Here is a 22,496-nt window from a genome sequence, read left to right as displayed (position 1 = left end):
GTTTGCGAGTTATGCATGATTATGTGTATGACACATATTTTTGCTAAACAAATTAATCTGCAAGAAATTTTTGGCACATAAACATTATGTAGCCAGAGGTTTCCAGTGGTATAAAAATCTCAACGTTTTTTTTGTTGCGAAAAGTAGGGGGATGAGGCTGTGGATCATGAAATGCCCTTTTAAATTTCCTGTCACATGGGACACCGTACAAAATTATTACTTCAAACATTATTCATGGATGATCAAAATACCTTGAAAAATAATTAAAGAATACATTGATTTTTTGCAGACATGATGACTAATTGTCACCAGCAACCAATATTAATTAATTATTGATTGACTCATTATCTACCGCTGCACAGTCAGCTATCCAAACACATAGCTAGCCAAGGATGTCAGCCTCATGCCCAACAGCCTGGTTTCATAACAATAACACAGTAAAGGCTGCCATCCATCCAGCCATGCAGGGTTTAATAGCATATGGTCACAGCTTGCACGTTGAGAGCGAGCAAGCGACAAAGTACAATGATGGCACTTAGATACCAATGCCCTTTGGATGATACCAGGAGCAACCGGAAATAGCCTCCAGTCTCATCCACGGTGATGCAGAGGAAAAGAGATGAATTGTAAGCGAGGTTGGATTCATTTTTTTCTGTGCACAATTTGTGATTAATACGAAAGGAGACAGATGCATAGGAACATGTTATTGTGAATATAATATTATAATGCACAGCAGATGAACATTGTGATTTTTCTTTGTCTGAGGGATGTTGCCAAGCAGAAAAGTGTGCACTGCTGTGGTGGTAGTCAACTGTGACAAAAGGCATGGTTTATAAAAGCAAAGGTAAATGTTAAAATATTAACCCAAAATGTAAACTAAGGTTTTGTAGTGATAATATATTTCACTCCTTTGTATACATGTATTCGATTCTGTATGTATTACCAACGTTTTGGCATGTCAATCTTGATGAAATAGTATATTAATTCACAAAGCCAATTGTGATTAAATCATTATTGCCAGTATACAAATATCAACTGTCTATGAGTGTGATGGTCGAAATATAATCACGAGGTGAAAGTGAGTGATATAATATGTATGAGTGATATAATATATTATATGGGTGTTCAGGGGTTTTAATAAATTAAAAAATAAATAAATTTGAGGATTAATAGTAATACCAATGCATGATGCCAACCCACATGCCTCTGTACACTTTACAGTGCATGGGGGGTATGTGGGGTCAGGTGTGGGGTGGGTGTTTGTGTGGGGGGGGTTCCAGCTTGCCACTAGCATCTCCCAGGTGCCAGTGGCATCTTCTATTTAGACCAGTGTTCCTCATAAAGAGCCACTTTAAAATGTATAGAATTCTATTAAGCACCACTATCCATGAGAGGGGATTGGGTTACAGGTGGGATTCTGTTTCTGCTGGGATAGTTTAGCCTTTCAACAAGGCTCTGCCTGGACCACCGTAGTGGGAGCGCCACCTATAATATTCCACTGAACCGCTCGCGGTTTCCCCCCCCCTAGGATCCCGAGGTCTTTGACAAAGACTAGGGATAGTTACTCGCATCACCCCAAAATTCACTCGAATTCACCCGCAACCGTTTGCTCAGTAGAAACATGGATTCTAAAAGCCCATTTAGGTGAGCAATAATGTTGGGTCCAAAAAAAGATATACAAGCAATTAGTAACAGGATTACACAAACTAACCCAGTTAGAAGGAAAGAAAATTAAATGGCTAACACACTTTCCATTGTTCTTGTGACACCATATACAATGTATTGTGTTTCTTTTGTTGTGTATGTCTCATGAACTTAACCCGACACCTTGTCAAGATAATAGTTCCAGACCAAGTTTACATAACTTTGGTGAATTCAAAGAAGATATAATAGCAGCTGCATTGGAATTTATTTTAAAGGTCAATTATGTCAAGTTCAGGAAAAAACAAAAACTGTGAAAGTGGAAATTTTTGTTAAATTTATTTTCATACTTTTCGCAATCCAAGGAACTGCGGCAAAAATAACAACATTGGCAAAGCATGAAAAATTACACATGTGAAAATGTCCATATTTTAGTATGAAGACTGAAGAGCAGGAAAAACAGAGAATTATAGGAAACATTGACCAGTGCCAGTGTAGTAGTCACACATGCATATTAAAGCCCTAATCAATAGGGACTGAAATGGTGTGCCCCTTACAGACCAACCTACAGGGAAAAAAACATATTTGTCCCCTTAAGAGGCTCTTGAGCCAGAAAATGGAGAGGTAGCATGTGAACTGATGAGAAGATTCCTCTCAAAATGATTATTTTAAATTTTACAGCAAAATGTAACAGCTTGTATAAAATGTTGGATTTTTTCCAAGAACAATTTTTGTGTGATCACAAATTCATGCCAAACTTCGTGCAGCACGTTTTTGGCTTGAGCATTATGTTTAGCCTGTTGTCCATCAGGACCTTTAAATTTATAGTTCTTTTGGGAGTCATACACAAAGGTTTTACTATACCTTTGTCGTTTGTGGCGCAATAACAGGAAAAAAGAAAAGGGAGGTAGGGCAAGCAATTTTTGGCAGGTCGAACAGCCCCTTACATGTAGGCCTATATGATCAAAAGCATATACATGAATTAATTGAATTTATCTTTGAATAATATAATTAATCAGATTCAAGTTGTTGGGGGTTGTTGGCAGACAAACTGTTTTCTTCTGTTGTTACTTTTTAGTAGTTTCATGACCTGGAACGGTTCTCTTCAGAATGGTCTTGTCATCAGCATACTACAATCGTGTGAAAATGTCCATCATTGGATCGATTCGAAGCATGATCGAGTCGTAATTGCTGATGAAAATTACCTGTTGTACACATTTTGTCATTGTTCATGTTTACTCAATGGACTTTATAATTACTGTTGTGTATGTAAACTGTGTAGGCCTATACCCAGAAATTATTACAAAATAATGATGAGGTGATTACTGTGTGAATGCTCTCATCATTTATAATAAAATCTGAATATAATCAGAAAATTACAAAAAATACTGGTGTGGACTGGGTCAAGGAGTTATCAGTTGTTGTTAGTTAAAAGGGTATTTCATGATCCACAGCCTCATCCCCTCACTTTTTTCAAAAAAAGTTGAGATTTTTATACCACTGGAAAGCTCTGGCTACATAATGTTTATGTAGAAAAAATTTCTTGCAGATTAATTCGTCTAGCAAAAATATCGTCAAATTTGAATTATGTTCTGGTGTACCAGGACAAAATTACAACAGTAGCATATGGAGCAGTGTAATACACATATTAAATCATGCATCAACTGAAATGTTGGGAATAAGCTTTTTTTGTGGATATCTACTGAGAAATATCATAAAAAGAGGATTCTAAGATCACAAAATACTCCTTTAATATAAATAATTTAAATATGAATTTACATTTTTTTAAAGTTTTTAAAATAATGATTGAAATGGCTGCTTCCTGACCTTGTTAAAAGCTTCAGTATCATATCCTTTTATAATTTTACATAAAATACACCACAGGAAATTGCACTCTTTAATTATGGTTAATAGCCACATGATCATGATGATACTAATCGCTGGTCATGTGTCTTTCCTTTGATATTCAGATTATTGGGAAATGATAATTGCCAAGGTTGGTACAAAACACACAATTGGGCTACTTTTAAATGGAATGCCACTCTTTTTGGGAAACAAATTGGCTAATTCAACAAAGTATGAGAATTATTATAAGATGTTTCTACACATAAAAATTAAACCCTTTATGATTCTGGGATATTTTGGTAGTTTACCCCAGAATTATACTTGTAAGCATCCGCGTGAAAGAAAACATGGATTTAGGGTGGTTTAGGGTATCTAAACACTCATTTTAGTGGAAGAAGGGGTGTTTTTTAACTTTTTTTAAAGAACGATCCTCGCTTAGGGTAGTTTTTTTAAATTACCTAATTAACGGTCATTAGTGGTGACATATTTATCAAGTTATTTGGCACAAAAGAGTGGTTTCAGAGCGATTTTACACACCAGATTTAAAAAAAATTCAGAGTGGACTTCAACAGCTTCTTGACTAGCCGATCATCGACACTGATAATAATAACTCATAAATAATGACACACGCAATGTCTACCCTCGCTTAGGGCCATTTTTGAAAGTCAATTCACATGGATGTTTACCTTTATGAGTTTTACTAGCTTTTTGTGCAAATAAGCATCAAATTCTAATGCATTTTTATTATCAATATGATCACTTCCATACCCAATCGGCCCGCAATTAACAAAAGAGGATTACTACCCCATAATCTTAGGTATGGTTGGTATTTTAAAAGTATATGTAGAAGATTTAATTTCTACTTCCATGCTTGAAACTTATAACCACCTACTGCCCCTAGTCAGAGCGGTAGCCAGGGGGTGCAGGGGCGGGCATGCACCCCCACGGCAATCAGAAAAAGTTCCAATATTTTCTGCAAAAAACAAAACAAAACAAAAATCAACCATTTTTGGAAGAAAAAATCACAAAAGGTCCATTTTATTTGGTAAAAACATGATAAAGTCAGCCCGTTTTGGATGGAAAATTCACTAAGGTCCACTTGTAACCCCAATAAATCCTGGGTACAGGCCTGCCCCTAGAAGTTGACAAGCGTGAAATCATGGCAACTCTGCCATTCAAAAACTAAATGAGTAATTACATTAAATTTGTTCAAGCATGATAAATGGAAATTTGCAATTTTAGGTCCAGACCTGTTTCTGTCACAGTGGTGGGAAGGGTCATAAGGTTAAAAGAGAATACTTGATATTGATTCTTACCTTACTTAGAAATACATGTAAATATTTGCCTTAGCCTTGGACAGAACTAGCAAGATAATATATAGGTATATAGGTAGCAGGATTGATAGCTTACTTTTTATATGGATGGAATATTTGGATTGTGAGGATCTTTGGCTGTGGCTATCAAAATCATATTGAAATAGTGACCACTAAAAACCTGTATAAAAGTAAGTTCAGATTCCTATTCATTTGTATCAAAATCTTTATTACTTCAACAAAATCTTTACTGTGGGGAGGGGGTATGTTTGTGTGTGTGTGGGGTGTGGGTGGAGGTGCATATATTCAAGAGAACCATTATAGGGGTTTATGGCAATTTCTCATTTTCCATTGTTACATTTCGGCTCAATTTCCAATTCATCCTTTTTCAATTCATGAGCTAATTTTTGGTTCAATGGATATGAGGCTCAGGATATGCTTTGACATATTTTGGCTGTGTTTTTTTTTTTTTGGGGGGGTGTGTATGGGGTGGGGAGGGGTCAGGGGGAAATTTCATGCAGGTTGGTATGATTTCCTTTCCTAGAGGATCCCTATTTCTAGAGATTTTACCCAACATGCACTGAATATTTTTCACTTATGGAAGTTTTACCCAGCATTTCACTGTGAAAATGAGTATATGACAATGTTTATACACACAGGTACAGTTAGCATCCTGGACAACCGATTCTTTTGTTTGGCAAGGCTCACTCAGTCATTTAATGAGGCAATACAAACGATCGAATTTGGTGTTGAAATGAGCTAAATTTTTAGTTACACCTTTTCGATGTAAAATTAATTTTCTCGGCCAAATGAAAAGCAATCATTTTCATTTTTTCAGTAAATGTCAGGAAAAATTGTAGTGCTTGATACTGTATTTTTTTTCAAATTCTAGTGTTAAACTTAGGCGTGAAATTTAATCATTTAGTGTAAGATTTCAATTTTGATAGGCTTAAACTCTGCCCATGAGCCTTTTTTGGATCAACCTTTTAGCTTTTCAAAGTAAGATAGTTCGCTAATGAAGAATTTTCCCAACTTTCTAACGCACATCACCGTGAGCGATATATCATAGTTTTGTCAGAATTTGCGCTTTTCATTTCACCATTTTTACTGCCGGCTGACCATTTTTCAAAATCAACGAGTGAAATCTAAGGCTAATACTAGCATTGTGGATCGATATCCCTGGGTTTAATAGGAATACCGGCATGGCCACAGTGTTGCTAGAACTTCAATATAGCAAAGAAATTCCCAAGCCTATAGCGCTCCTACTGATCATGTTTAACCAGAACACTCAATTGGGGATTTGGGCTACCAAATCGCTGGTCGGGCAATTTGCTTTCAATGGAAAATTGACCTGGATAAACAACAAAGGAAATATCGACTATTTCTGCTGGTTGCTCTCGAGATAAAAGTACTGAGTTAGACATTTTCGTATGAAGGGAAAAAGGGTAAAATAAAAACGGAAATTCTAACAAAACTATAATATATAGACCCACACGATGTGCTTTACAGAGGTGGGAAATATCTTTCTTTAGCAAACTATATTAGTTTGAGACGCTAAAAATGAATTCGTAAAAAGCTCATGGGCGAACTGAAGGCCTATAAAAATCAAAAATATCTAGTGCTGTAATCGATTGTCGTAAGTATCGATAGTCGGAAAATACATAGACTTCCGACATGTCGAAACACTCAATGTCAGTATCGATACACAAACGACATGGCACACATGCTTAGATTATCTCAAATCAGGTCTCAAATTACCGTCAAATACTCAAATTACCGCTCCCAATTCCACTTTCGCTTGTTTGATGCATGATCCATGTAGTTTTAGCTGTTAGGCTTCAATACACTTGTTGTTAACTTGTTTCTGGAACTTACTGATAATAAAATTGGTAAACTCAAATCCGTGTTTCAAACTGCGTGAGTATCGATAATAGTATCGACATGTCGGATGTTTGCCTCCCGACATATCGATACCCAGAAAGCTTATCGATTACAGCACTAAAAATATCACACTAAAAGACACAATTTGATGCTTAATTTTAACACCAGGATTTGTAAAAAAAATGTATATCCAAGCACCAAGTTTTTAACTGACATTACTGAAGAAAAAAAAATATTGCTTTATATTTGACCGAGAAAATTAATTCCATAGAAAAAAGGTGTGTCTCTGATTTGTGCTGATTTTAACATGTATCGATCGACTTTCAGCGCGACTAAGCATTTCTAAAGAATCGGTTGTCCAGGTTGCTAACTGGGTAATTTTTACATAACGTTATGTAAGTATAGAACCTCATAATAATAAAGTAAAATTTACCTCAGAAGTTCCAAGCAATATTTACTAAATTATGTACAATTTTAATTAAGTAAAATCAAATTGTACATAATTTAGTAAATATTACATACTTCTAAGGTACATTTTACTAACTTTTTTGAGGTTCTGTGCTTACATAACATTACGTAAAAATGTATAGCTATGTGTTAGCTGATTTTTGGCAAAAGTACATGAAGGGTTATTTTTTCCAGTGACAGAAAGTTGCCTTATTTTGTGCATGAATCAAAAAAGTTTTGACTCATCTGCACCTTTCAAAGGTGTATTATTGAAATGGTGCCCACTGCCCAAGCTATCAGTGCCAAAAATCCTCCTGCCCGACCTGCCAAAAATGCTTGCCAGGCTTTTGGCCTGTCACAAATTTGCTGCCACTATAATACAACACCCTACACATAATTATTGCACTACCCATGCACAGATCCAGAGAGAGAGAAAAGAAAGAAAGAAAGAGAGAAAAGAAAAAAGTATGCACTAAATTGTGGGAATTGAGTTCAGAAATGCACAATTTCCCCAAGCAAGGGGCGCTGCACTTTTCAACCCCTGCAAGGGGGTGTTGTCCCCTGGACCCCTGCCAGGGTACCCCTAGACCCCCATTTTGGTCACTGACTTTACAGCACCACCAGGGGGAAGCAGTCCTGGATCCACTGGTATGTGGCACTACCACTTAGACATAAGGGAGCAAATCAAAGATTGATGAAGTCTTCTAGCGTCATTTCTTTATAAAGCTCAAGCCCTAGTCCCTCCTTCTTTATCTGTAACATAAAGTGAGTGGAAGTAGGTATCAATAACATTGATTTTTTTAAAGAACACAGGAGAAACATAATCCATATATCAACCTCCTCTCTAAACTAATCGGTTCCATACAAAGGACATCATTGATATTTTGGTTTGTTCCCTTGCCCTGTACCCAAATCTTACTCAAAACCAGTGTGATATAATCAAAGTATTGACTGCTTCTATTCATAGCTGAACCAATATTATCCTACCTAGCCTGTGAATTTCAACATATGAAAGGGCTTAGTACTATAAAAGGTCTTTGACTTGATCTTCATTTTAGTATCATTATGATACGCTAGATCATATTTTTCCCTTATAGCTAAGGGTCGTTTTCTGTAATGTTCTTTCTTCTTTCTTTCTATCAATCTCATAATGAGCCATCATATCAATATGTTTTTTCCCCTTAATTGGTCACTAGGACAATTGGGCAAGGGGACAAATGTCACATGTCATCCACTTTTGGTCAATGGCCAAAAATGATATTTTCACTAACTAGAATTACGCATTAATCATGGACTTGAGGGAACAGAATTGAAATTTGCAGTCGAGGATTTATAGGTATACCTATGAGAAAAAAAAGTGCAATATTGATTCTATTCTCCCTCTTATAACACCAAGGGGCGAGCAAAAGAAAAGGATTTGTAAAAAACTTCAACTTGAAAAGAAATAAGAACTAGAGATAATTTGCGCTCACAGAGCGCAGACAATCGCAAGGCATGTAACCCTTTAATGGCCGTTTGACCTGACCTTTGACCTTAATGTTTCCCGGGTCACGAGGTTTGTTGTCACCGAAATTAAGCCCTATACCCCCTACAGACAATGAAATTACGGTATAAGATTTGACCCCAGATAACCTTTGACCTGACCCTGCAAAGTGTTCCTACATATTCCCCCTGGTCATTAAGTTCGTTGTCACCGAGTTTGAACCTCGTACCCCTTACAGATGTCCAAAAAATGCATTTCTAAAATTTGACCTTTGACCTGACCCCTACAAAATGTTCCCTGGTCATGAGATTTGTTGTCACTGAGTTTGAGCCCCATATCCCTTACAGATGTCCAGAAAAGGAAATTGTAAGATTTGACCCAAGATAACCTTTGACCTGACCCCTGCAAAGTGTTCCAAAATATTCCCCTGGTCATTAAGTTTGTTGTCACAGAGTTTGAGTCCCGTACCCATTACAGATGTACAGAAAATGCATTTCTTAAATTTGACCTCTGCATGACCTTTGACCTGACCCCTGTAAAATGTTCCCCTGGTCATGAGATTTGTTGTCACTGAATTTGAGCCCCATACCCCTTACGGATGTTGAGATAATGCAATTGTAAGATTTTACCCCTTAATGACCTTTTGACCCCAATTCTTTGTACAACTTTTAGACACTGGCTAAAGGCGATTGCAGGTATGCAAGTGACGACATTGTGTTATGTAATTTGTGGAAGAAGAATCATTTTTAGTGAAAATCACATTTTGGTCATAATGACCTTTGGATGACCTTTGACCCCGAGTTGGTCATGTAACATTTGTGCCCCCACCCAATGGTCCTTGTGACCAAATATGGTCACATTGGCTTAAAGAAAGACTTAAAGACGAAGAACTGACCAAAAACAGAACACTCGCAAATTGGAAATTTGCGATTGTAAAAAATGTGCAATATTGGGATCATATACAATTTTTTACTCAAAGTAGAACCACGATTGGTCTGTCGAATAATGCTTTGGCTTTTTGACTTTCTGGATCCCATTCTACGATGTCCTTTATTCCTTCTTAAAATGAATTTTACTGAAGGTATATTTTCTTGTACAGTGTTGAATGTTTTGTATGTATTGGTATTTATGCACCTGCAGAGATATGGGGATGGCATTTTGTCTTCTCCATTCTCTAGTCTGGTTTATGTGTTTTCTTTTTAATCATTGTGCTTAAAGTTTGTATATGTTTTAAATGATTGCAATTAAGATTGAAATGATCAAATAATACATAATAAATCAATTGAACTATGATAATCCCTATTAATCCTGTGCAAGGCATGAAACTAATTGGCCAATTACTCAGAATAGCAATTTGGCAAAGATATCAAGGTATCATTTGCAAAATTATCCATATCTTGAAAAGTATTGATGCTATTTATATAATTTTATATCATTTTAAAGCTTATTGCAGGGGTGTGATTGGTGCTTTAAGAAAAAAACCCCAAGGCATGGAAATTGCGAAGCGGAGCTCTCGCCTGTTGCGGCCGGGGGTCCAGGGGCCCACTTAAGGGCCCCTGGTGGGGTCCATGGGCAACGCCCCGGTGGGGGTCGAGGGGGCGAAGCCCCCCGAAGCCAGAGGGGTTTTACACACTTGAGCACCACTGGAGATGCAATTTCATGGGGTAAAATGCAAAAATGAGAAACTGTTAAAATACTTCACTTTATAGTATAAAAACATTTATTATCTGTGAATACATACTTCCAGTATCATATCATTCACATACACATGAGAAATTGCATCACCATTTTTGCACAGTACAGTGTGTCTATAAATCATCCAGTCAGGGTTCTAAGGAATTTTCATTTTAAAATGAAAACTGAAAATTCCGGAAATGTGACATCTCTGTTAAGCATTTAGCTCTTGGTCCAGGGCCACTCCAAAGCGAAAAAAAAAAAAAAAATTATTTATTTATTTATTTTTTTTTTTAATCCGAATTTTAGAATCCATCAAAAGCAGGGCTTGGTGTTAGGGTTAATGATTTTGCTTCTGCATGCCCAGAACCAGTGAACCTGACAGAGAGCCAAATAAAGAACCATCTGCACCATAACACAATTATGCAACATTATAATTCAACACAGAATTAAAAAAGACTAGTTTGCGTCTGATGTCAGGGCAAAGGTGTGACGTGATTGGTTGCTAACCTGCGCAGTACAGCATTTTTGGTCTGGTTGTCAGGATGTCATACGCAAACTAGTCTTTAGTTTAGTAGGAGCTTACTATGCTTGCCTTATGATTACATGTAGGCATTCCTACTAGGGCGTCTATACATTTCAGCTGGAATAGCCAATATTTCTTAGGTAATTCCTTAGCAATTCTACTGTATGTTTAGCATGGTTACCAAAATTATCCTACTTGCATAAAATTTCTTGTTCCTGGGGACAAAAAACTAATATCATCACAGCATCACCATTTGCTGAAGATGCTAGTCATGCTAGTTGACCTAGCGAAAACGTACCAGGTGAGCGAAAATAGTGTAGTGTTAAAGTTAAACTCTTTAAAAAGTCAAAAAACTACTAGGTTCTAACATAAAATTAAAACCACAGTTTCTGACAAATTATTTCTAGGAAGAATTACTTTTAAGGCCTTTCTTTCTCAACGTTGGAAAGTTAGGGAAAAACGTGGGAAAGTGGATTGCCTTATTGGCTTAAATTTGCTTTTCTATTTATTTAAAACACAAACAATACAATACAGATATATCAATACAAACACCCTGGGAAAACATGCCTGTTTATCACATCTCATTGCATAGATCGACTGCTCAGTGCCAGAAGTGGGTAAGTGCAATAGGTGTCATGTGTATAGCTGCCAGGGGTAGAGGAGTACAATACATTGTATACTGTAAGTAAATTGCCTAATGTTCACAGGGCAGCTATTGCACTTACCCACTTCTGGCACTGAGCAGTCGAGATGCCTGTTTGTCTGAATCTATAAATAGCAGTCAAGCATAGGAATTGTAGTGAAATGAAGCATAGAAACACAATTTTTAAATAAAAGCAGATTGTGATAAATAGGTATTTAATAGTATACAATCTTTGTTGTTTTGCTTGCTTGTTTGAATTTTGCTTCTGTGTTAATAAAGATTGATTGAACACACTGCTTTATTTGAGTCAGCAAAAAGGCAAAATGCCACTTTTTCAGCTTTAATTAACTCATTGAAGTCCTTGACCGATTGACAGCATCATCCCCCTCTTATATACCCGCAAAGGTTTTTGTCCTTCTACTTTTACTTTTAAGTACTAAAGGATTATTATTGAGCTATGTTCTATTTGGCAAAACATTACAATCATTAATTGATTTATGTTTTTAAACCAAAAAACTAAGTACTGTATTTTTCTGGAATCGGGAGTAATCATTTTAACTACAAGTTGAACTTTGACTCGTTAAGTATGTACCCACTGCCATCACGGCCCCAATATTTGAGTAATTTGTCATGTATTTCTTAAAACATCATATTTTGACCAAATACTTTATTTTGTCTGGCCCAATTCTTGATGGTCATCCAATATATTTGACCATGCTAAGTGTGGTCCTTGTATGTACTACATGACTGTATGTGTTGGAAGTCATTCTGACCATTTTCCATGCAAAACAATGTCATAAATTAACAAAATATTTGGTCATAAATTAACAAAAATATGTTCCCCATGTGTTCCCTTTAAGTCCCTATGTTCCATATAATTATACAGTACTTGTGTGTGTTGAATTTGTTTATTGTATGTCTGAATAGAACTGCTTTTATGCTCAAAATGGCAAGTTTTCCTATGCAAAATATATTACAATACACTACAGATTTTTCACTCCCATTGTGGCCTGTACACCATCCGCGATAATGAAAACGCGTAAAAAGGGTTGTTTTTCGTGGGTAGGCACGATACGCGCGTATCGCGTTTAGGGTGTCAAAAACATGAAAAATTGGAAAAGAGGGTAGCAAAATTGCAATTTCTAAATACGCGGAAATGAAATTTAGGGTATAAAATTTGATGTTAGGAATGAAATCCCTGTTTAGGGTGTCGCTTTAGCCAAGGGTTAAATCCTTGTTTAGGGTGCTTTTCAAAATTGATCATCGCGGATGGTGTACAGGCCACAATTGGAGTGACCCCCCCGGTGATGTTTTCCCTTAAATTTCTATGTTTTTTTGTTATTTAAGTATGTGTAATAAAACTGAACTGTAACGAAAAGTCCTTGTTAAAACCCATATGACTGTTGCTATGAAGACATGTGACATGATCAAGGGGAATGAATGACATGCTGGGCAATTTTCAATTACAGGTATTTTACGTCAATTTCTGGCAGTATACGAATGCTACATTTTGATGCAAACCCCATCAGAATTGGGCATCTGATTACCGAGTTATGAGCAATTTATCAATGGCTGAAAACAATATAAAACAAGAATTTGAATACAATTTTTGCCAATATCTCAAAAACAATATTGGTGACATCTGACTCATTCCCTTGATCATGTCACATTATATGTTTTAAATATTAAACATACAATAAATACTATGCCAAATCAGTATGGTTTTGATCAATGAAAACAGCAGCCAAAATCACATGTACAGTAGTATACAGTGGGATATTTTCTAGAGGTTTATATTTTGATGCTTTGTGTGGTTTCTTTTATTTCAAAACCATTAATTTTCAAGTTTGCAGAAAAAACATATTACATTCATGTGGTTCACATGGTTCAATAAACTGCTTATAATAAAACAGACCATAAACCTGTTCAGACCTGTAATAGAAATACAGCCAAAATGCCATGCATATATGGAGCTATATGTACATGTTTTTCTCAAGTTAAAGCCATAATGTATGATTTCCATCAAACCTTAATTTAGTTAATCTAATACCAAAAATGAAGAAATATTAGTAATAACTGTCAGGAAGGTTTTCCATTTTATGCAAAAATATTGGCTATCTTGTCTGTTTAACTTGGGTGTTTAACATACACTGTATGTTAAGAATGCACTGTATGTTTAACACCCGAGTTATGATGATAATTATGAGATGTAGGGCCTATAGTATGATACGTCTCTAAATATTTAAACTAAATAATCTAGGCCATGGGGTACTTATTACAGCATCCTGAGTACATTCTGAGGAGTACCTCCTCATTCAATGTTTGTGTAAGTTGTTTTGCTGTTATATTTTAATACTGAATGAAATACAGATGAATGAATGAATGAATTTAAATAATTAATTAATAAAAAAAACCAGGTTTGACCAAAAAAGTTATTAAAAAAATTGTACATGACGGCTTTAAGAAATATGATTTTGAGTTTAATTAATTAATTAATTAATTAATTAATTAATTAATTAATGAAAAAAAAACAGGTTTGACAAAAAAGTTATATTAAAAAAATTGTGCATTATGGCTTTAAGAAATTATTTTCAAACCATAAAATTACATTTTTTTTTTTTTTTTTAATACAATTTTGATGGTCAGAACACAAAGATTCAACTCTTCACATAAACTCACTGAATTTTATCCTGATTACATTTTGAATAACAACAACAACAACAGTCAACAACAACAGCAACAACATCAACAACAAAATAGAAATAGAAATAAAAAACTTAACATATTTGACTAATTTTAATCTGTTGGTAATGCTATGCAATCCTAAGAAATTTGTTTGTATTGTTCTCTGTTGACTTTTGTTTAGTAGTCATACCTAATTAAATATGGGGAATGTCAATTAGCATTGTTTTCCTCTGTTCCTTTCTCCATTGTCCATGCTTTGTATACAAAACAATGCTGGTTGGCTTCAATTTTATATTTGCTCTTCTTTGCCATTGAAAACAAAAGTATTGTGTTGTTTTATGAAGAAAGTTACCTGGCAGCCAGAAAAGGAGGGAGAAAATGATATTTTAAAGGACATGTATACTAAATAAGCCAAACTCTCATCGGTCAAATACCTCACCAAAACAAAAATGAAACATTTGTCCAATCATATGCTATTGTTAAGGTTGCACAACCCTATAGGGTATGCGAGAGAACAATACTATTATTAATACAACCCTAATAGGTTGAGAGAACAATTATGGTATTGAAAATGCTTAATTTTCACCACAATTGAAAAAGTTCTTTTATATGGCAAGTATGGTCATTTTGTAAATATAAACTAGTTAACTTAGTGCCCTGACAGATTTAATAACTAACAAATAATTTATCAGATTAATTTTGAGAATCAAAATGTTTCACACAATTTGTTAAATTAAATGCCTACAAAATTTTATTGAAAGCTTTCTTTTTCTTTTTAAAAATTATTATTGACCAGTTTACCTATTAAATGAACCATTAGATCCTTTGATGTTTTGCACGTAGCTCCTGGAATTTTAATTGCACTTAAGCTCTGGCTCAATATTTTACAAGTTTTCTTTTTCTTTTTCATTTCTTACTACAGGACTGTTCAGGCAGCATGGTTGGAAATATTCTGATAGTGGTGCAACTCTTTTGGTTAATGACTACTTTGTGATCATCCATTTCCAGTGGTGGAATTCTACACTTCAAAAACTTCTTCAAACTTGTTTGAAAACAACCAAAACAGGGAATTTTGCACCTAATTTCTACAAATGTATGAAGTAGAAGGTCTTACAAGTTTTAGGGAGGAGCATATTTTTGTTAGATTTTCAAAATATGCTTAACTGACTATTACTAGACATGCTACATTGTGTCATCCTTGGTGATATTCGATGTTCAATGAATTATTCAATAGAGAGCACAGCATGAGTTGAAACACAAGGCATTCTGATCTACACATTAGCTTCATCAATTTTACCAGAAGATAACTGCAGAGAACATCAGATAGAAATCTCACTGCATGCATTATCCAAAGTTGTGATAGTCCAGTATTTCTTGAACTCAACAAACCATGGAACGTGTGGCAACATACATCATCTTATTGCTGATTTTCTCCATCAATTGTGTCTCAGCTTGCCCTGAGCTATGCAGGTGTAGTGGTCATACTGTTTCTTGTCCAGATTCCTCTGTGATACCAGACGGCATTCCACAAGACACTGCATCATTGTCTTTTGTAGGTCATCTGTTCACCAATCTTCCCAGCTACACCTTTGTCTTACACAAGTTACATAATCTAGAATTGCTGCAAATTGAATACGGCAACTTGGAAGTTATTAGACCATATGCCTTCCACGGATTACCTAGACTGAACTTACTTCACTTACGGGCAAATAACATAAATTTGATCGACCCAAAAGCTTTTGATGGGCTTTCACGGGTCACCATTTTGTATCTTACCGAAAATAAATTACAGCAGTTAGCTCCGAGACAGTTTGATGGTTTAAGCAGTTTAACCTGGTTGAGTTTAAGTAACAATGAGCTCCAGGGTATCGCACCAAATGCCTTTAGTGGACTTGGTAGTCTTAAAAGTCTATATCTAAGAAACAATCACATCACAGAGCTAACAACTTACCAATCATTTAGTGGACTACGTAAATTATCACTTCTAACTTTAAATAGCAATGAAGTCCTTCAACACATTGGCAATGGTGTATTTTCCCAACTCGGCAACTTGGAGAAGCTAGAATTGGGTGACAATCAGATATCAGCGGAAACCCTGAACGAATCCACATTTGTTGGGTTGCAAAATCTACGACTGCTGAATCTAAATGAGAACCCACTATCCACCGTGCCAGAAGTAGCTTTTAAGGCTATTCCGCAGCTGCATGTTTTGTATATGTCTAAAACTGAATTAAAATTCATTCATCCAGGTGCTTTTCAATATTTACCCAATCTTATGGAGCTCACTTTGGATAAGAACTATGATCTATATGGCATTCCCCAGGATAGCTTCCACACAATGCCTGCTCTACAAGTGATGAAATTATCGGAGACCAATATCAAAGTTCTACAAGCAGACATATTTGCCAATGCCAGTAACCTGTACCACTTATCTATCAGCAAGGCAAGACTTTCCAAAATCAATCCTGGAGTCTTTTTAAATTTAACAAACATCCACAGCTTGGATCTCTCCAACAACAAATTAACATCTCTTCCGTCGGACATATTTGCTTCCATACCCTATAGCAGAAGTCTTAAAATTGATTTACGTAATAACCCTTGGGTATGTGACTGCCATCTACCTGAGTTTATTCGTAGTACTAACAAACTGTATACAACTACACAACTTCAGAAAATCTTCACAATCAGCAAAAATCCGCCAAAGTGCATGAACCCACCCAATTTAGCATCTACTCCGATTTTTACAGTGCCATTATCGAACCTAACATGTACTCCGTTATCATCTTCTAACAAAACAGACAAGAAAGTTATCTACATTACCATTGGTTGCCTGGGATCTGTGGTAGCTATAGCGACCATTTTTGCAGTGATTGTATTTTGGAAGAAATGTAAACAAAATAAACTTTCAGAAAGTGTTCGATTTGGTTCTCAACAAAATATTATACCTATAGATGATGATGTTTCCGTTCATGAATTGAATGTTTCAAATATCTAACTTTTGAATAGGCATTAAAAAAAATCCACTTGATTACAATGCAACATGTTTTCTTTCATTTTTTTGTTATTTCTTTTAATTTTTATGTGTAAATATTTTGTTTAAATTTTCATGTTCTTTGGCAACCTGTGAAATGTAATTGATATTAATCATGTATGGTGTGCTAAATTAGTATAAACCTGATTCGCTGTCGTAGTGCACGTTAGAATATGACTGTTGCTAGGTCAACTGGCTCACACTTTCTTTGTTACGAACCACTGATCGAAATGATTACAATACAAAGCCTATGGCATATCAAAATTCAGAACAGGTGTATGAGCCCAGGCTATCCAGTAACCAATGGTTACTAACGTGCATTACGGCAGCGAATAAACATTGTATTGCCCTCTACCTTGAAAAGTACTCAGAACAAAATGACCACAATCATGGCTCACATTTTTGGCGTTTGGTATATTAATGACCTCATTTTTCTAGACCAATTTTGGTATATGTATGGGTCATTTTTTGTACAATTCCCCCCCCCCTAAAATTATCTTATTGTTGCCTCACTGTAGCTGAAATGTGTGCAATTTTCCAAAGATTTGGGGTAAAGTTGTAAAACCTCTGGCAATTTCCATTACATTTAGCTGAAAATGTGGACTTTTGGTATATCAATTTGTCAAAATTTCTTGAAAAATTGGTACAGTAATGGGTCCCCTTTCAGATTCTCAGTGGCACAGGGGCATCTCCCTACCCAAACTAAACTTGAGTTACCCCACCTCCCCTGACCCTCTAACAACAAACCTTACACAACCTAAGACAACTAAAAAAAATCATGAAATCAGAAGAGCAGCAGAAGCAATCATTAACAACAACAAAGTTTGAGTTGGACATGTGATGCGATCAAGCAAAATCAGTCGGAACTCGGAAAAAAATAAATTTTCAGTTTCTTATAGGATAATAAAAAGCATTTACAAAGTTGCATTTTTCTGAAAATCCCATTGACATTGAGCAGCCTATTCCAAAGATATGAGCAAGTAAAGAGTTTCCAAAACAAGAAGAAACAAAAGGAAATATTTCCTTTGTTTGGCTATATCTCAGAATCAATATTTCCGAGTTCCGACTGATTTTGCTTGATCGCATATGTACATGAAATGTGAATGATTTTTGATAATTTGGTGCAATATCTCTGTATGGTTTTCATTGGAAAGTTAACATTTTTACTAAACACATCGCAATACATTAATCCACAAATGATAATCCTTAGAGAAATTCTCTGGAGGGCAATACAACAGTCTAGTAGGTCATGTGCTGTATAAAATCTATGCAACTCAGGATACACATCTTGTGTGAATTTGTGTCCCATTTATACCATGAAATTTTTGTTTCTCATAATTTTTAAGGCATTGTTATTTAGTCATGTTTAGTTTATGCGTTAAAATACAACAACAAATTCAGTATCTGACGATACAGTTCTTTCAGGGACACCCTGTAGGACTAACATAAACACAGTCAGTAATCATGGTAATGGCAATAGCTAATAATGTATGCAAGAGATATAATTAGCTGCATGCATGTTTTATGAAAGTATGCTTTTATAGTGGTATATGAGGATATTTCTGCACATTAGGAAATGCTCTGACTATGTTTTTAATAAATTAATTGAGTAGGGCAAAGTGCACTGATCAGTGATCAATATGCCTTTTGTTTGAAGCAAATTGGACATACGGTTTTCATAATACAATTTATATTTTCTTTGTCTTATTGTTTTCTTATCAATACTCAATGTATAGTTAGTGAGCTAAAATGACTGAAAAGGCTCCTTAATATGTAATTTTTGCCAATATTTTGCTAAAACTCCATTCATAAGAGGCCCGTCGAGTGCAGATCCATCGGAACACGCTTTTCAATACAGAATTCATTCATGGTTTATTAAAATACACAGAAAATGCTAACCTCAGCGTGACATCATCCAAGCAGCAAAGTACATTTCCCATTGAAAAAGCGTTATCCGATGGATCTGCAGTCAACCATTCTGATATTGTTCAAAATGTTCAGGGTACTTTTATTTTGCATATTTTTGCCTTGAAACTTGATAAAAGTGTTTCTAATATGTTCTAATGTATCATATTGTCTAACTGCCCTCTAATATGCATAATTGCATAATTAATGAGCTAATTTTCATAAATGCTAATTAATTGTGCAAATATGCAAATTAGAGGGTGGCTAGAAAAATTTATGTGGGTGGTGACCGTCGTACGTGGACATCGCATGATTGCGTATTAGTGTGATTGTTCGCTAGCAGTATTTCATTTATCGGCTATTTGACTTTTTGGCTAGGAAAATTAAAGATGTTAGAATTGTATTTGGTTTTCAAATTTAAAATGAGAAAATGTCATGAAGATGAAAGTGAAAAGTGACAGTTAAGGGATCTAAAATGAGCGTTTATTGCGTTTCGACAGTATTTTTTGTCGGACATGAGAGCACCTCAGACCTATCGAATTGCATTCTGAATACGGCATGTCTTTCTGATATCAAATAATTTTCATTTTTGAAAATCACAATATAATACAAATTTTATGACAAATTATAAAAATTTGATATTTTTCAAATTTTGATATATAACAGTCCTCGAAGTAAATATATAAATCTAATGATATATTTTAAAGTGTATGTAGCAGGAGGAAAAGAGGCGGTCAATTGAAAATTTTGACCTTTCATATTGAAGATATAGATTTTTTCCCAAAAAGACCTAATTTTTTTTGTGTCTTGGGAAAAAAAATCCATATCTTCAATACGAAAGGTCAAAATTTTCAATTGATCGTCGGCATTTCATCCCACCTACATACACGCTAAGTATAAATCATCAGATTTATAAAGTTTACTTTAGTACTGTTAAATATCAAAAATATCAATTTTTAATGATTTGCCATAAAATGTGTATTAAATTGCGAATTTCAAAAACCAAAATTATTTGATATCAGAATGACATTCTTCGTATTCAGAATGCAATTTGATATGTCTGATGTGCTCCAATGTCCCAAAATAAATACTGTCCAAACGTTCATACCCCAGCCCTTAATGACTTTGTATCAGTTATTTTCAGGTATAGTGAAAAATCTTAACATTTTTCTTGGATCTTGGGATAATATTCCTAGGTACAAAAGTAAAATGTTTAGATTTTACACAATACCCTCAAAACAACTGATGTACAGTCATTAACGTTTAATTAAAAAGAATGAAGTAAAAGTGTTCTTAACTTCTTAATTATGACATGCAAAGGTATACATTTTTGGAAAAGAAAATAGTCACAGGATCTAAATATAAACACAGATTTAGAGTAATAACAACAATTTTTGAGAAACTAAAACACAAACATTTTTTTGCTTCAGAATTCTTTTGGGAAAAAACCTGGCTTAGTCACAGTTTGGAGCACACCTAAATTTTTCAAAGGACAGGGCTTGACCATACCCTTGAATTGCGTTTGTTTTTTGCTTGTTTAATGCTTTGTTTAGTTCTTTTCTCTGTTGTTTGTTATCAAAACAAATTCTGTCATACCAAACGTCTGTATATAGGCTTGGATAGCATTTCATTTCATGCATTTTATCAGCTAGTAATACATATGTGACCAGATGATCCAATCAGGCCAAAGTCTGCAATAATGAAACTGAGATATAGGCAAAAAATTGAGAGAAAAACAATAAAAAAACATTAGAAAATGGACATATAAAAAGGTTCATAACTTTGCCACCAAGTATTCAAGAAACCTGGGGATTCAACGTACTGTGCAAATTAGTAATGGTAGTAACACAATTTTAGGGATTGCGTTTTGAGGCGTGCAAGTGCGATCACACCATCACACACCTTAAATTGCCTTACTGGGTGCGATTTAAAGCACACCTCGATTCCTACATTTCTTATTGAGTGTAATTTAATAGCACGCCTAACAGCCCACCTTAACGTCTCCAGAAGTGCGATTCATAGCACGTCTGTTATTTTCAGAACTCAATCCCTGCCATTTTCAAAATTTCCGACTCGCAAACAAAATATCAGAATCAGCTGAAATTTAATAATAATATTGGTTAATAATTTGATAATTTGTGTGAAATATGGGTTTATGTAAATATTTCATGCAAGCTAACCCTAAGCTTAATCCTAACCCTAATTTCATGTAAAATTACATGGAGGGGGAAATAAAAAATGATGGGCTATTCCAGTTGAAATTCCTACACCCCCTATTGAAGACATGACCTTACTCTTCAGGTAACTCCATTTGGAATTCACACTCCCTGTATGGATGATGTAGGGCATATCTTCCATAGAGGGTGTATGGATTTCAACTGGAATAGCCTATTGGGTTATAATTGTTATAAGATATAATATATTTTTAGCGATACCGCCCAACAATAGTGTCGCCAGGTTGTGTGTATCAATAAACGCCCAAGCCCGGGCACCCAAGACTAATTGGGTGCCAAGATGTCGGCCTACAGATTAAACCATGTCTGCCAAAGCCTCTTGATTTACTGATACCGTAGATTATGCAGGATAGAATATTGTTACAATATCTAAGTGGGCTCTTTATGTAATATTCTATAAATAATTTGTATTGTATTTATTGCAAAATGATGGCTTCTTGTATCTGACAGCTGAATTGACTGAAATTTGATATGATATGGTGCATAATGACAATAAACGGGTTCACAACATGTTACATGTCTGTTTGATTCTCTTTAAACCATTTGTACTTGATCTATTTATATTAATAGTTTTATCACAATGGTTATTCCTTGTTGCAATACTGTAGGGGGGTACTCAGTACAAATGACCATATGGGGATGTGTTGTGCCGCAAATATGGGTAGCATTTTTGGCCTTTTGGTATATCAATGACCCCTTTTTCTAGGCCAATTTTGATATATGGATGCGTTTTTAAGATTTCTCAATTTTTTTCAGAAAATAGCCTATTTTTGCATATTTTGAATTTTGGTATATCAATGGGACCTAATTTCTTTAAAACTGGGTATATTGATGGATCCACTTTCAAATTCTCAGCAGCATACCCCTACCCAAACCAAACTTGAGTACCTCTGGCTCTCCCCCTGTTGTGATATTTATTGACAAGATAGTGTTACAACCCATCATAACATTAATCTACAAATTAGGTTAATCTTGCATTGCATTATGATGAGCCATCACATCATCAGCCTTTTACTAGGGCCGGTTTCTCAAAGCATGGCAAGTGGTCAGGCTTCCTAAGCAGTGGCGGATCCAGAGCAGTCAGAGGGGGGGGGCCCAATTTTAGAAAAAGAAATGTAAGTAATGGCAAGCGGCTTATCCCGGAGCGCTTGCTTGCCGACGAGGGGTGTCTGAGGGGGATGTGCCCCC

General features: G+C 35.3%; 2 protein-coding genes across 4 annotated transcripts in view; one reads left to right on the top strand and one right to left on the bottom strand.

Annotated features, from left to right (window-relative positions):
• Positions 1–22,496, bottom strand: part of LOC140158869 (protein artemis-like) — an 81,293-nt gene that overhangs the window by 6,633 nt on the left and 52,164 nt on the right. The gene's annotated exons all lie outside the window — the stretch shown is intronic.
• LOC140158863 (uncharacterized) lies at positions 438–19,532 on the top strand. 2 transcript variants are annotated; one of them, XM_072182118.1, is made up of 2 exons: positions 438–844; positions 15,061–19,532. In XM_072182118.1, the coding sequence occupies exon 2, from the start codon at positions 15,529–15,531 to the stop codon at positions 17,131–17,133; it is 1,605 nt and encodes a 534-aa protein (XP_072038219.1). In that variant the 5' UTR covers positions 438–844; positions 15,061–15,528; the 3' UTR covers positions 17,134–19,532. The 2 variants fall into 2 exon arrangements, with proteins under 2 accessions (XP_072038219.1, XP_072038220.1); XM_072182119.1 differs by lacking the exon at positions 438–844 and adding an exon at positions 4,725–4,990.

This window comes from Amphiura filiformis, chromosome 8, assembly GCF_039555335.1.
Source record: "Amphiura filiformis chromosome 8, Afil_fr2py, whole genome shotgun sequence".
Lineage (NCBI taxonomy): Eukaryota > Metazoa > Echinodermata > Ophiuroidea > Amphilepidida > Amphiuridae > Amphiura > Amphiura filiformis.
Note: the sequence above shows the minus strand (reverse complement) of the source record. Positions and strands in the feature narration are given on the sequence as shown.

Coding starts and splice junctions, on each gene's coding strand:
- LOC140158863 (XM_072182118.1), top strand. CDS start 15,529: ATGGAACGTGTGGCAACATACATCATCTTATTGCTGATTTTCTCCATC.